Source organism: Podarcis raffonei, chromosome 16 (assembly GCF_027172205.1).
Source record: "Podarcis raffonei isolate rPodRaf1 chromosome 16, rPodRaf1.pri, whole genome shotgun sequence".
NCBI lineage: Eukaryota > Metazoa > Chordata > Lepidosauria > Squamata > Lacertidae > Podarcis > Podarcis raffonei.
The window spans coordinates 27020861-27036252 of record NC_070617.1 but is presented as its reverse complement, the minus strand read 5'-3'; the positions used below and the strand labels follow the sequence as shown (position 1 = coordinate 27036252).

At 41.3% G+C, this 15392-nt stretch overlaps 1 protein-coding gene and 1 long non-coding RNA gene across 2 annotated transcripts in view; one reads left to right on the top strand and one right to left on the bottom strand.

Moving 5' to 3' along the window:
* Positions 1 to 424: 424 nt before the first annotated feature.
* Positions 425 to 4146, top strand: LOC128403981 (uncharacterized). The gene is made up of 2 exons (XR_008328031.1): positions 425 to 718; positions 1462 to 4146. It is a non-coding gene; the product is annotated as an uncharacterized LOC128403981 (long non-coding RNA).
* Positions 4147 to 6545: 2399 nt separating this feature from the next.
* BCR (BCR activator of RhoGEF and GTPase) overlaps positions 6546 to 15392 on the bottom strand; it is an 89625-nt gene continuing 80778 nt past the window's right edge. Inside the window, exons 18-23 of the mRNA XM_053369192.1 lie at positions 13571 to 13680; positions 12112 to 12251; positions 11470 to 11604; positions 9979 to 10084; positions 9110 to 9272; positions 6546 to 8722 (exon numbers count right to left, since the gene is read on the bottom strand). Of these exons, the coding sequence (XP_053225167.1) occupies positions 8633 to 8722; positions 9110 to 9272; positions 9979 to 10084; positions 11470 to 11604; positions 12112 to 12251; positions 13571 to 13680 (744 nt within the window). The 3' untranslated portion in view covers positions 6546 to 8632. The remainder of the gene's footprint in view (positions 8723 to 9109; positions 9273 to 9978; positions 10085 to 11469; positions 11605 to 12111; positions 12252 to 13570; positions 13681 to 15392) is intronic.

The window sequence follows — 15392 nt, the reverse complement described above, 5'->3', positions numbered from 1 at the left end:
GATAAAAAATGCTGACTTGTATAGGACATGATCAAAGGGGAGTAACTGTCAGCAAGTTTACCCTCTTAAAATATTTTTTCATTGTTTATCAATGTAAGGCTGATCATGTGCATTAGCACTCCCTGCAGGAAATATTATGTGACCATTCCTGCTACATGGAGATCCAGATTAATCTGGGTGAATAATCTTTACCCAGAAGGCCATTTCCAGATTCAACTCTCATTCAGAATCAGGAATCCTACTCGAGTGATCCTTCTCAAAGAATTGGCTGAACACTAAGTGATGGCTAACCTTGGATATTGACTGGAAATTACTTGAAGGAATTCTCCTGTAAATCATCCTGCCTCAGGAATTGAATTCACATAAACAAATCCTGTCAAAAGTTTGTCTAAGACCCTCTGTTATGGTCGGGATTACATTACATTGCTAGTGCTGCATCAACCTTAGTCCTAATCTCCAGACTGGTGAGAAGGGATGTGATGCTGAAGGCATGTTTTTGCCATTCCCAAGTACCTTGTCTTTTTACATGTAGGACTGAATGGCAATCCCACTGTTATATAAAGAACGTAAATTGGTGTTAACTGAAGGTACACCAGTGAAAGTAAGCCTGCACCTGGTGACCTGAGTTTTTCTGGATGTGGCAGGTTTTGCTTCCTGCAAGTAATCTGGCTGATTTACTTAGCTTTTTGGAACAGAGCAGGAACCACTGATAACTACCGTATTTTTCGCACCATAGGGCGCACCAGACCATAGGGCGCACCTAGTTTTGGGAGGCGGAAAACAAGAAAAAATTATTCTGAACCCCAGAAGCCAGAACAGCAAGAGGGATCCGGCTTCTGGGATAACATGTGGCTGTTCTGGCTTCTGGGGTAACCGCGCCAAGCCTCTTCAGGGCAGCGGGATGAAGGCTCCCCCTGCCCAAAGAGGCTGCGCAGGGCTAAAGCAGAAGCCAGGACAGATGCGTCGCTGAAGGGGCAGTGCGCCTTCTCTCTGCGCAGCGCCCCTCCTTCACAGGAGAGGCGCTGCGCAGAGAGGGAGAAGGTGCAGCGCCCTTCAGCGAAGCTGGAGAAGGAACAAAAGGAGACCCTTCTGTTCCTCCTCCAGCTTCCAGGACGGGCGCATCGCTGTGAAGCGGGAGGAGGAACAGGAGACCCTTCTGTTCCTCCTCCGGCTTCGCTTGATAGGCGCGTTGCTCAAGGGGTGCTGCGCCTTCTCTCTCTCTCTGCGCAGCACCTCTCCTTCACAGGAGAGGCGCTGCGCAGAGAGGGAGAAGGCGCAGCACGCTTCAGCGAAGCTGGAGAAGGAGCAGAAGGAGACCCTTCTGTTCCTCCTCCGGCTTCCAGGACAGGCGCGTCACCGCGAAGCCAAGGAGCCTGCATTCGCTCCATAGGACGCACACACATTTCCCCTTCATTTTTGGAGGGGAAAAAGTGCGTCCTATAGAGCGAAAAATACGGTAAGCAAGCTTCTACCTGAATTACAGTTCTGCCCCTTCGTAAGCCCTGCATTCTTCCCTGATCATGCTAAAGGCCACAAAGCAGTGAAACCCAGAGCTAACTTTTAAGTACTGGTAAATATTTGCACAGACTGCCAGAAGGGTTGTCAGTGAAAAGAGGACCAGAACATAATGGTGACGAAGAGATGACCGAGGATATGTACACTTTATTCTGATGATTCTTTTTCTCTCTTATGAATCAGTTGTAAGAAACTTTCTGGAGGAATACCTTCCTTGACACTAATCTGGAGAGTGATGCTTATAATACAAAAGGAGTGATGAAGTATGGAAAAATAAGAGTGATACATTCCTACTGAAATGACACTAGCAATTGTTTTATAACCCGAAGCATACTAAAGGCATCCTTCCTGTGGAGACTCTTGTGGTCAGAGCCAAGGAAATGAAGAACCTCTACATTTGCTTACTCTTGTAGAGTTAACAGGCACATGCTAAGAAGCGTGCTGAGAAGCCATAAGTCATTAGACTGCAGTATACTTAAATGTTAATCCAGCCATGACAGTGCACATGCAGAGCTTTGCTGAGGCCAGGAGTTTCCCTCTTCTCTACCTACAAGTGCAGAATTGTTTGGTCTGTGAAGGTTTATTAGAAGAAAACAGGAACCCGCCCCCTGCCTATAACAGGCTTTGGAATGTTCACTACTGTATGTGTGAAACTGGTCTGATTAGACAAGTAATCTTCCATTAGTCTTTGTGCCCCTTGACAAGCTCTTGGGATAGGAGCTGAAAAAACCGACACAAGATCTGTGTGGCCCTTATTATGATGTGTGAGATATTAAACCATGTAGCACATTCAGCAGGGCACATGTGCAGAATGGACAGCCAGTCCCCTCAGTCACCACTTCCACAGCCACAAGGGCTGAAGCAGGAAATGGTAGATTAAAAAGCAAATCTATCCCATGATAATTCAGTTACAGCACAAATAAAACAGCTGATCCCAGTGTTACCACCCTAACTCAAAGCTCCAAAAGCAAACCTAAAGCTGTTCAGAACTATCTTCCTTGAGTGACCACGGGATGGGAATTCTATCATTGTGGTTCAACCCTTGCTGTGAATTGATAGGCAACAGGGCTCTCTTGGTTGTTCTTAAACAATAACAGCAAAACACAGGGAAGTTATATTGGAAGGGCACAATATCGTATTCATTCACTCAGTCATTCACACCCAATAATATTAAGGATCTATGCTATGGATAACATTCTGTAAAATGGAATATAGGTAACTTGATGTTTTAAAACCAGAGCATTGAGAAAGCTACATAAGGAACTTGGAATCATAGAAGAAGAATAAAAACACCCTGGGTTTCTTGGAAGCGATTAGGAAGAGGCCTTCTAAAGTTGTATTTTATAACATTAAGGCATAGAAATTAATCTTCAAAAGATTCCATAAGATTATCTGCCAAGATTATCATCTTGGTTTATCAGTGATATGCAAAACCTGTAATATATGCCCACCCACTTATAACTAATTTGAAATTTCCGAGCTATACACCAAATGCATCCCAGAAGAATGGGATCACCATTGGAGGGCCGGGCTCCCTGCTATAGTTGGCACCTGAATGTGAAAAAAATCAGTTGCCCAAGCTTCCAGAATTCACAGTGGAGCAGAATAAGAGAAAATCCTTTCAGAATATGTATTTTAAAGGTAGGTAGAGGGAAAGCCTAACCTGAAACTATAGGTTATCAGTTTTTTTGCATTCACAAACAACCTAGTATGGTCAAAACACCTTGGGTTGTATCTAATTGAGTGCTGCTCCGAGCAGACCCACTGAAATTAATGGACATAAATTAGTGATGTTTATTAATTTTGATGGTTTTCCTTTGAATATACAGTAACTAATGTTGGATACAACCCTTTATTCACTCAACCAATTCTTGGTCAAATGTGATGCAAAGTTATTAGGCTACTGCAAAAGAGAGGACTTTCCCCCTTTTGGGGTGGGGAGCTTTAGAAGAATGCTGCATACTTCTTTGGTTTGGTTTGGTTTAGTTTAGTCACTCAAGTGGTACTGTTCCCCTCCTGCCACTCCCATTCTTTAAATCTCTGAAAAGATTGGAGGAATAACCACCTCCAAGACTAACCAATCTGGTAATCTGTTGCTTGTCTTTGAGAGGCGCATGGAGGGGACTAAGATCACACATGCATTTGCCAGTGTTGACAGACGAGCAAGCCGCTTCCCCAACCTAGTATGTGATGCCAGAGTGCTGCATTAGTGCCAGGGGAAGGCTAAGCCTCCTCTGCCCAAATGAGGTGGAGGAAGCACTAGTCTTGATACCCAGATAGGGACTTCAGTTTGGAAATTGTGAGCTTGGGAGCAGGGCAACCCTAAGCTCTGAGTAGAAGCCCTTGCTTATAGTAGCAGCTTAGGCAGGCAGTGGGACAGAGGCACCCTCTAGAAGGAGGGAATCCTTGTCTTGAGGGGCTTTCCTATGAAGTAGTGACTTGCTTATCACCTGCCCACATCACCCCAGTTATGTTTCATCCTCAGGTGCAAAGCCATGCTGATGTGGAGACCAGTATATTGAAAGGCAGTCCTGGTGGTTTTAAGAAAACTCCAAGCAGGGGAAATAAGAACCCCTTCACTTGAAAATCTGGATCATTTTTACAGTATGTTGCATGCTTAAGAGATCATTTTTTTAAAAAAACAAAAAAAACGCCCTTTCTCAATTTTCAGATCAGTTTAAATTGAGTGCCCTTGTTTCCCAGCTCAGAATTGCAATTATTCAGGAAATAATTCATAATTATTAATACTAATAATAAAAACAATTAATTGCCTAAATTAATTGTCCAATCTCTCCCACATCTACATGCCTCCCCTCCATGTAAGAATTCACCTGCTCATCAAAGCAGCTCTCAAGGTTTCCAAAGCAAAGGCATCCTCCCTACAACTATGCAGTATAAAGTATCAATTCAATATTAAAATTACAGTTTTATGTAAATTTTTAAAAACCAATAAGTCAGGCAAGGTGAATTGGCACATTTGTAGTCTTTGTAGTATTGCTTTTCCAGTTGTAAGCCGCAGCTATAGATAAGTAACAACCAATGTTGCACAAAGGAAAATAGCAGCCCCTTTTGAATGAGAAGTGGTGCAAATTCAAAATAATAAGACAAAAAAAGACGAAGCCCTTAAGAAATTACAGTTCTCAGAACAGGGTCAAAGCAACCCTCCCCCCAGCCCCCCGCATCTCAAGAAAAACATTTAAGGCCTCTCTAAGGCTTCCATGTCATTGTAGAGGATCTGATTAGCTCTTTAAGCACCACCAATCTCTGCAGCTCCCTTGTGCTGGTTCTTCAGGTAATACAAGTCCAGTACAACTACATGAAAGACTGTGATTGTGAGACCAGTTGAACTTGCAATACAAGTATGACTGGAATGTCAAGGAAGGACTATCTGGAATGTCAAGGAAGGACTATCTCTTATACTTGGGGTGGCCCCAAACTTCCCAGGAACAGGCTTGTGTAAATCCAAAGAAAGTGTGCATATAAACTTTTAGTGCCGTACCAAAAATTGACCAAACAGGGATGCTATGATACTGTATCATAGGGGGATCCTTTGCTAACAAGATACTTTGGGATATTTGGACAGGATGACCCATGCTCCTCCCGCTTTTCCATCTTTGAAGAGAGCCAAAGGAGGCAAGCTCAGTTCAGCCTAGAATCTGTTTGTATCCTGAATCCATGGAAAGATCCCAACATCTGAAGTCTTCCTTCACCCCTAGCCTTGCATGGCCACCCCCAAATCCCTCAACAATCGAGTTTTGTCCAGTACATTGATCATCAATATGGAGTGGGATTAATCAATTCTGCCATTCTACTAAGTGGGAAGGAATCTGAGATACCGTATTTACTCAAATGTAATGTGCACCTTTTTTGGCCAAATTACATCACAAAAATTAGGGTGAGCATTAGATTTGATGGTGCATTAGATTTGATTGCAAGCTAGAAAAACACTGCTGATATAGCAAATACTTTTTTGGTTTCAAGGTTTTGAAAATTGAGGTGCGTATTTGATTCGATGACACATTAGATTTGCGTAAATACAGTAGCTTGGTCAATCATTGCCCAGCCCCATAGCTCATGCGTCCGTCCCCTATAAAGCCATAGGGGAGAACCATTGCCTAGAACATCCTCCCTCATACTAGTGCTCTCCAGATGTTTTGGACTGTAACTCTCATCAACCCCAGCCAGCACAGCAATTGAGGAAAGCTGGCTTAGAAGGACAGAAAGAGAAATGGTTGTATGGTAGAAGGGTAGAAAACTGCAATTCAGACAGTATATCTTCCTGTTAACAGACTTATCCCATTATTTTTTACCTCTAATAATAATAATAATACTAAATTTAATAGCATGTTAGATACCTTCACTTTTTTTTTTAGCACCTCCACAAATACTTTGCAATCCACACTTCTTTTTAAAGGCTTGATTGAACAGCAAGGGAAATGGGAGAAGCAGAATTTAAATTATAGTGAAATTAGTCTAGAGAAGAACACATGCTGCAGCCCCATTTGGATATAACATATCTTGGCTTACTAAGCCAAAATACGAATGAACTTTGTGCATGCAAATGCTGTCCCTTTCTCTCTTCTCTGTGTCCCATGACTGAAGACATACAGTACTGGGTAACTTTACCATAGTTTCTTGTTACATCCAAACCAAGAGACTATGGCTACCATGTTCTAATCAGTGCCTGAAACTGTGAAAGCTGTAAATGATCAACTTCACTTGCTGCACACTATTTACCAGGAGTCCTGCAGCTGGATCAGGTCAAAGACATAGTCCAGCATGCTTCCTATGGGAAGCTCACAAAGCACCACACAACCCTCTTCCTGGTGCCTCTGACACTGCAGGTACCATGTAGGCAACACAACTAATAGCCACTGAAGGGCTTATCCTCTATAAGATTTGCCTAATCTGCTTTTTGAAAGCCATTTATGTTACTGGCTATCACACCATTTTTTGGCAGCAATTTCTGTTGTTTAAGAGAAGGGAGGAAGGACAGAACGAAGCACACGAATGCAAGGCTCGTGCATATCTTGGCTTAATAATTTAATTTATTAATTAACGGTATTTCTATGCCACTCTGTAACCAAAGTTCTGTGAGTGGCTTACAGAAAAATTGTTAAAATACAATAATGACAATTAGAAAAACAATAACAGTATAAAATAAAGTGAGAACAATAAAATAATAAGCTGAAATAGGTTACGTCTAAACAGGGACAGTATCGTAGCCTTGGTAGGAAGAGGAGCTAAGCAATATCAGATTCCCATATGAATAATTTTAAGGAACATGAAAGGTATGGGAATACACATAGAAAATGACAAAACCTCTCCTCTCTTTCGGAATGTGTGATTTCATAATACCCAAAGCAGCTGACATTATGGAACAGTACCAAAAAAAAACCCATCAGTAAGGCTGTCAAAGCATACATTTCTCCACTACCTTTTAGTTTCGTTTAACAAGGAGAATCACTTTTATTTATCAGAACTTAGGAACATGACAAACCTTTGTGGGAGTCTCATTCCCTACTTCAATCCTTCTCCTGAACCAAGCCAACAATTTAGTTTAACATCTTAGCCCTTTATCACACTTTTAATAAGGAAGGAGGGGCTCTGTCTTCTTCTCCCTTGCCTGCAAGCGGTTTCTGGTCTTCTTGGTAAAACTGGTGGCATGTATGGGTATAACTAAAAATTATGCTGGATGACCAAGTGGGAAGCGATAGGCAAAATATCTCCCCAAATATAATGTAAAATCAGAGCAAAAGCAAAAACCTCCCTGTCCATTTGAGGACTCTACAATTAGTTCATGTTTCCAGTTCCCAGCACTGATCCTTTCCCAGTGGTATAATTCACTGGTGCCTAGATGCGGCTGCTCTGAAGTCCATGAATGTCTAGGATTTCTGAAAAATACAAAATGCTCCCTGCTCAATCAACCATCATTGTGTAGGTTATCAAACATCTTATCAAAACATTTATATTTACCAGCAAAAAAGGGGTTGAGGTGGAAAAGACAATTTCCATAAGCAACATACAAAGTCTCAAGAAAGAACATAAAAATTCAAGTATCGAAAAAGCGATTCTGATGAAAGTTTAGGTCAAGCAGCTGGGAGACAGCCATTGACATTTGTCCCCAGATCTCTGAAGAAATGTTATGGTGTTTATGTGTAGGCACAGCCTTCATCATCTGGGTGGAGAACTGGATAAAAGTTTTTTTTTCTTTTTTATATGGGGAAATGGGATGAAGCTCCTCATTTTGCAAGTGATCTTCTATTCTATTTAGAATGCCTGAAGAATTTAGCAAATCTTTCACTTTAGCATTGCCCATTATTTTTTTGGTTCATAAAGTAAGGTCATCTAAATACTTGCCATCATCACACCCTCCCCCAGTCTCCTTTACCACACTGGCCTTAATATGATGCAACAGGAAGTGCCTCCTTTATCAACCCCTACCCAAAAAGGGACAAAAGGCAAGAAAATGTGGTTTCTTCTCTCCATTTCCAAGAAAAGAGGCAAGTCTGTGACAAAAACAACAACCAACCAAGAGGTCTGATTGTATATGAAGCCTCTAATTCATTAATTAATTTATTAAAAAGAGACTAGTTGAAATCAAGATTTAAATTTCCATGTAGAGGGCATCATAAATGCATATACTTTGCAGTATTCCATTAAAAACCAAAACAGCAGCTATTAAAGCTACAGTTTTGATATATCCTTTTGCTCTTCACAAGAGGTCCAAGTAGAAATCTTGAAGCTTCCCAAAGATAAAATTAATTCCATTAAAAAAAACAAAACCCACAGAGGAATCTGTTCTTTCACATACCCCACAAGAAACAGTTTTTGCTGCTCAGGGCTACCCTCTGCTGGTTGAAAACTCACAGCACAGCCTGGCCCAGTTCTTTCTTGTTCTAGTGGTCAAAAGAGGAAGGAATCTTTCTTTCTTTTTCTTTTAAAAAAAGTCTTCAGCCTATCATTGCCTGGCAAATAGCAGAGGGACTGAAGGCCTTATTTCCTCCTGGTAGGCAAGGACAGACCAGGAATGTCTGAAGGAGTAATGTGTTTCTCTCATTCCCAGAGTGGGGCAGTTCACACCCATGGCAAATTTCACACGGACTGATCAAGGCTCCTACACTTCTGTGGAGAACAGGATACTCTGTCTCTTGCTATCAGGGGTGGGGATAGTCTCTAGCTGCAAGAAGTAGAGAAGAACTTGGACCTGGAAAACAAAGAAGAAAACAGGTCAATGAAAGCCAGTGTAGTGAAGTGACCTAACTATGAGGGCAACTGCTTTATGTAGCAGATTTTGGATGCTGTATACGGGAGATCCAGGTTAGAGCACAATCCACGGGAAAATTAAGCTATCTGTTCATTTACTTATTTAAAGAATGCATTTCCACTCTTCAATAACTTTCCTACGGCAGTTTACTGTTTTTATTATGTTATGTAACAAAACACAGAGAAAACTTTCAGCAACATTAGTGACTGGCTGATAGCTAGAGCAAGCTTAATCCCACAAGGTGAGCCACTGGGCTTTGCCTTGCCTTGGGGACACTATGCATTCATTAAGTTGCAAAACTTTTCCTGGGCTATCCCACTTCCTTACCTGGGACATGACTTCTAGTGACCAGCTATCAGTCATGGCTATTGGCTGAGTTGGATTAGCAGGGATTTTACTATCTTTTTCCGATGGCCTGAGCAGCGTTGGTCCAAAAACAGTTGCCAGATTGTGAAGTGACATCTTGTTGATGTTCTCCTTCTCAGCAACCCTGAAGCAATTGGGTAGAGGCAGCAGAGGGAGGGAAAGAAAGACACAGTTTCACTTCTGCAGCTCAGAAGATGGTTCTCATTTATACCACCCTTGCAAAGACTTCAAATCCTAGCAAATTATGTTTTAGTTTTTATAACAAAGACAAGAGGTGCTCCATTGAAGGTCTTTGCCACTGTAAGAAGCTATTTGTGATAACAGATTGTGGCAGCAGCAGATGCAAAGGTGATAAGAACAGGACTGTCCATCTAAAGTTCTATGAAAGCCAGATTTTCACTATATTCTGTTATCTGCATCGCAATGAATGTTAGCTTTGAAGTTTTTAAAAAAGTTATTGTTCCTCAAGTACTGGTTGATATGAATTTTGAAACTGGGGCAGAGATGGGCCCTAAGTCAGTTCTCCAATACTTGTATGAACGTTGTTATTTTATAAGAACACTAGAGTGGCAAGCAATCCATGGGGTTTGTACAAGAGGAACGAGGACAAGGAGTGACACCCCAACACTTCTACGTATGAGCTACCACTGCAGACGAGCCATCTCAGAGCAGTAGTCTCTCTTAGAGCCAAGCTGAAAAGGTGTCTTGACCAGGTCTATCAACCATATGCGTTCAGTTATTACTCCCAACAATGCCTAGGAATGCATTCCAGGAGTTCCATAGTAAGTACTGAGAGATGGTCAATGCTGAAAAAGGACATCTAGCATTACCTTTTCAAATGGTCCAGGAGAAAAAGGAATGTGACAAGGTTGGGTTCTGGAAGAGACAGCAGTAGGTTCAGCATACAGCTTTCCTTAGCAACTGGATCTGAAAGTGCTAGAGGAGGAGAGGGGGGAAAGTGTCAGGATGGGAGCACACCATGCAGTTTCACAAGGCATGGAAGGGAGGCTAGCCTGGCTCCTCCCACTCTTTTATGATCGTTAGAGTGAAGATTTTTTTTAAATTCTGCAAGGCCTTTAGGCTGAAGGCCATTTTGTGATTTTTAAAAAATAATATTGGATTTTAATTGTATTTTATCGTTTCATATTTCTGAATGAAATAACAAAGGGTGGTATTAAACTATAACAACAACCCCCCCCCCCCGAGATTATTGCTGTCAACAGTCTTTCCTTATGTTATTTGCTCAGAGTAGCATCACTGAAATTAATGTACATAACTTAATCAAGTTCATTCATTTCCATGGGTCTGCTCTGAGCAAAACCCTATGCTATTAAGCAATCTTATATAAATAACAGTTAAAGGTTGCATCCAGACAATTTGTTTATTGTGCATTTATTCTTATTTGTCTGTGGGGAGATTAGATTATGTCTGTTATTGATCATTCTGATTTGTTTGCTGGGAAGTTAGATAACTGTGCCAAAGCGAGTGTTATCCCACACTTTCCAGTGCGTATTCATGTCACTCAATGTTCTGAGGAAACAGGCGTGTTGTGCAAGTCCTCTCAATAATCTATAACTGTGTAACCTGATCTGCTAGTATGTGATTGAATCCCCCAATCAAAAATAGCAACAGTCTGGAAGTGCCCAAAGTACATAATATGTTTCACTCAAGTTACAAAAAATAAAATCCAGAGACCAAGCTCAATACAGGCACATCCTCACTGCTCCCCCAATCCATCCTGAACTCTGCTGCCCTAACTTCTCTTGGGCAGCTGAATCTTTTCCTCCCTCTGCAGCATCAAGCTACACACAGGTCCAGGAACTGACCTAATTTTGGTTTAGAAGCTGCCTCCTAAAGAAGGACTGAAACTTAATACATTACAAACTTGTGCCTCACAGACTGCAGAGCCAAACCTGGCCCAGTTATTAGCCTCAGCTATGAAAAAAGAGGCCCAATTGCATGCTAGATATTATCAGGAAAGGGATTGTTGTCTACTGCACAAATGGAAAACAGTGTACAGTTCTGGCTGGCACTTTTCAAAAAAGGGGATTTGCAGATCTGAAAGTCTGGAAGATGCAACAATATTATCAGCAGCCTGGAAACACTCCCCTATGAGAAAATGTTGCAATTTAAAATACTTAAAACATTAGGAATGTTAACAATTCTAAAGCAGTTACATTTCTAACGCTTTAAGTATTCTTGCATTATTTTGGGTAAGAGGATGCCCTGAAGGAGTTTCTGCCAAATATCTTCAGTCACATTTCCTCCCAATTGATTCAGCAATCCTGAAGTAGTATGTTTGTTAGTCATCAAATTCTCACCAATGCCTTCAGCAAAGTTGGGATAGAGTTCATCTGTGAAGAGGGGCTCAGGCAGTTCTCTGAAGTAGAGCTTTAAGGTCCCTGCAATGGCATTCACATCCATCTCGCTCATCATGACGGAGACATCTTTGTTATCTGAAATAGAGGGAGGGGAAGGGAAATGTGAGGGGAGCAGAGCTTTTAGCTACTTGGGTGTTGCTTTTGAACTTCCTCTCTGCTGAAATTGTTTGCTCAATTCAAAAACGATGGTAGAGCTTTAGGAGGATCAGGAATATGCCATGGGCTTGCACACTCTGGCTGTGTACTCATTAACATTTACCCTGGCTCCAGTGCGCTGCCACCACTGGTGTTTGAAACAGTGCACACATGACAGTTAGCCACAATGCATACCTATCTCACAGTTTCTTGTGAAATACTTCTGCTTGATGCATTGAACCAGCTTCTTTTCTATTTGAAAATCTAAACAACATTCATTTCGCAGTTAAGCTAAAGCATGTACGTTAGAAACAACTGCATTGCAGATCACTTCCTTTTCTGAACTACTTCCATTGAGACTGGCCCTAGTAACTGTTTGTAGAGTGAGTGGAGCACTGACTCTGTTCATTTTTAGTGGAAATGAAAACCTTAGAAGCTGATACTCACTGACGTCAAAAGCAGCTTTCAGAGCCTGGATATCGGTGGCAACGCCAGAGACTCGGTAAATGCCCACCTCCTCCATGCCACGACGCTCAATCTCCTCGACACACTGGCGCACAATGTAAGGCACCTTTGATCTCTCTCTCCTGCAAGAAGAGGTCCAGTTCAGTAAAGGCAAAGGCAATAATTACCGTATTTTTTGCTCTATAAGACTAACTTTTTCCCTCCTAAAAAGTAAGGGGAAATGTGTGTGCGTCTTATGGAGTGAATGCAGGCTGTGCAGCTATCCCAGAAGCCAGAACAGCAAGAGGGATTGCTGCTTTCACTGCGCAGCGATCCCTCTTGCTGTTCTGGCTTCTGAGATTCAGAATATTTTTTTCTTGTTTTCCTCCTCCAAAAACTAGCTGCGTCTTGTGGTCTGGTGCGTCTTATAGAGCTAAAAATACAGTATGTGTGAATGTACATACACCACAAGCAAGAAAGCAATTTCAAACTGCCTTCGATTCTGTGGAAAAACTGGAGGCTCCCTGCATTTGAAGGCAGGCATTTCTTTTTTCGGTATCATTTTGTATTTATTTTCAAAAGTAATACTAATACAAATTTACAGAATTAATATGTCAAGAAATAAAAACAATGAAACTGTTGTTCAAGATGTACAGCTATTTATCGTTTTCAAAGTTACGTACTATTTCTGATCTGCCCCTAAGCTTGTGAGTATCATATTGAAGCCAATATGCCATGCTGCTCACAAGTACAAAGTTTATTGATGTGCAGAAAAGTAAGAGTTCAAAGAACTGGCAGCTACATTCTCCCACTCCAACACCATAAAATTCCAGTCATCAGTTCATACCATGGGTGCCAAACCATTCACCTGACTCCAGAGAATCGCGTGTTTTTCTTTTCTTTTCAAAGTAAGGCTGATGATACCTGAGAGGAAGCTAAAAATCCTCATTCAACTTCTCTATCTTTTAAAGATGTCACTTTAATATGTGTGCTTTAGTAATCCTGTTTTTTGCCTACAGAATAATGATTCCCTCCCAAGTTCTCCAGTGCCAGTAAACATTCTGCTGGCAAATGAATCATGACTAAAGTTCAGGGGTTAAAACTAATATAGCACCATCCAGATGGTGCGAATGTTTTTTTGAGTGTGGTGCATAATGGCTGCTTGGTAGCTTGGAAAATCCCAGGGTGAGTCATCTCACAGGATAGGAAGAGACCAAGGGTTAGTTCCGGAGCACAGCATAGCACATGATGTTCAAAGTAAACAAACTTGGGTTCCAAGCAGATTTATGCAGCTCTCAATGAAGATGATGCAGCTTGCAAAACAGATACTTCCCCCTCCCCTCAAAACTATCTGTTAGAGAACAGGCAAATTATACGTGTTAACTTTTGTTCACTGTCAGGTCAGAGGAAAGGCTTTAAGGAAAAACCCTGGATTAAAAAGAAAAATGATGAAATAACTCACTTGGTGACCACTGCAATCTTTACTCCAAATACGCCTGTTTGCTTGCGGGAGGGCATCCTCTTTAAGCTGAACTCTCTACTGGTGAACTTCACAGACAGCTTCACTTCAACCTTGAAGAAAAAGGAGATTCATAGCTACTCTTCCCAACAACAGAAATTCTTGTTGGATTTCTCTCATTCAAAAACAGTCACAAGGAGTAACAATGAAATAGTACAGGGGCTTGGATCATCATCTGGGTGACCTGCTCTGTTCTGAGCTCTGCAATCAGACTGAGTTACTTTCATACTCCATGTAAACTGCTTTCCCTTGGGAAAACTACACAGAACAATGCACCCCCTGCTCAACTACATACCACATTAGTCTCTTCTGATTACAAACAGAGTCTTTTAACACTTCAAAACAACAAGCTAAAATGTCAAAAGGGGTTAGAAATAACAAAGCTAATGTGGAAAGAAATGTGAAGACTAATGCAAACTGAAAGTCAACCAGACTTTTCTAAGATTTTAGGCCAGGACAGCCTAAAAAGTGGGTCTTCAGATGTTGCTGGACTACAACTCTCACAATCACTGAGGCTCAATATATTGAGATCCACAGGTTAGCCATCCCTGTTTTTAGCCTTACACTTGCAAAATTTTGTTTCTGGAGTTTACAGTTAGAATTGTTTCGGTAACATCTCTTAAGGTAAGGCCTCTTACAGCTGCTTTTATTACTACTTTAAATTCTGATTTCTCAGTTTGTTTTTGTTTTATTTTACATGTAGTTTACTGTTTCTTAAAAGAAAATGTGTTAGCTTCTCTAAGTACATGGCAATGTGAAAAGCAGAATATAAAGTATATAAATAATAGCAGCTATGCATAATGTGCAGCTTATCCATGCTCACTAGGAAGAGACAATATTCAGACAGCAAGTCTCATTTGATATTCAATGAGCAGAGAGACTTCTGTATTCAGTAGCATTAACACCAAAGTGAGCAACAACTTGTAACTGAGGGTCAAAGAAGATTTTACATGATGCATGAGATTTTAATGTTCTTCAAAACTACTTATGTCTGAAATAATTACTATTTCCCCCAACTAAACCACTTTTATCTGGTTAACTGGAGCTTATTAATACAGCTCATTGAAGAGACAGTGTGCACAGATGCCCGTTCTACATAGATTCCACCTTGTGCCGTTCTTTGTCAAAAAGCTATGCCAAAATTGCATATATTTTAAAGGGAGAACAGGACTTCAGTGGTTACAAACAGGCAGCTCTGAGTGCTGGCGGGCATTTGATCTGCTGAGAAGTCCTCCAATACAAGCCACTGCCATTCCCATTCATTTCAGTGAAAATTGCAGAGGAGAATTCCAGAGTGCATTGTCCCCTTTGTTAAAAATAAGTGCCTGCAAGGGCACACAGTTGTGAGTGTTGTTTTGATTTTCCACACCAGGCATCAATAGGACCAAATAGTTGAGGTGCCAATTTAATAAGGCCGAGTGCTCTGAAAGGTCAAATAGGCTCCAGAGAAAGACCTTGTTGTGCAAGAAGCAGCCTGCATGACTACAAAGACAGCTAGGGTGGTCTGTTGCTGCACCAGGAACAGGATGTGCATATTCTGCATACGTCCAGATCCTCTGTAACATTATTGCATTAGAAATAAAACTCTCCTATCTTCCCCATCCAGGAGAAGTGCAGATTGTTAACAGAGAGCTTATGTGTTTTGGCAGTATGGGCGATACAAAGGCAGAATTTCCAACATAGAAAATTTATACATGCTGTTCCTATGCAACAATTGAATGCTCAAAGCTGCTCTGTATCTGTATGCTAATGGAGACTGCACCCA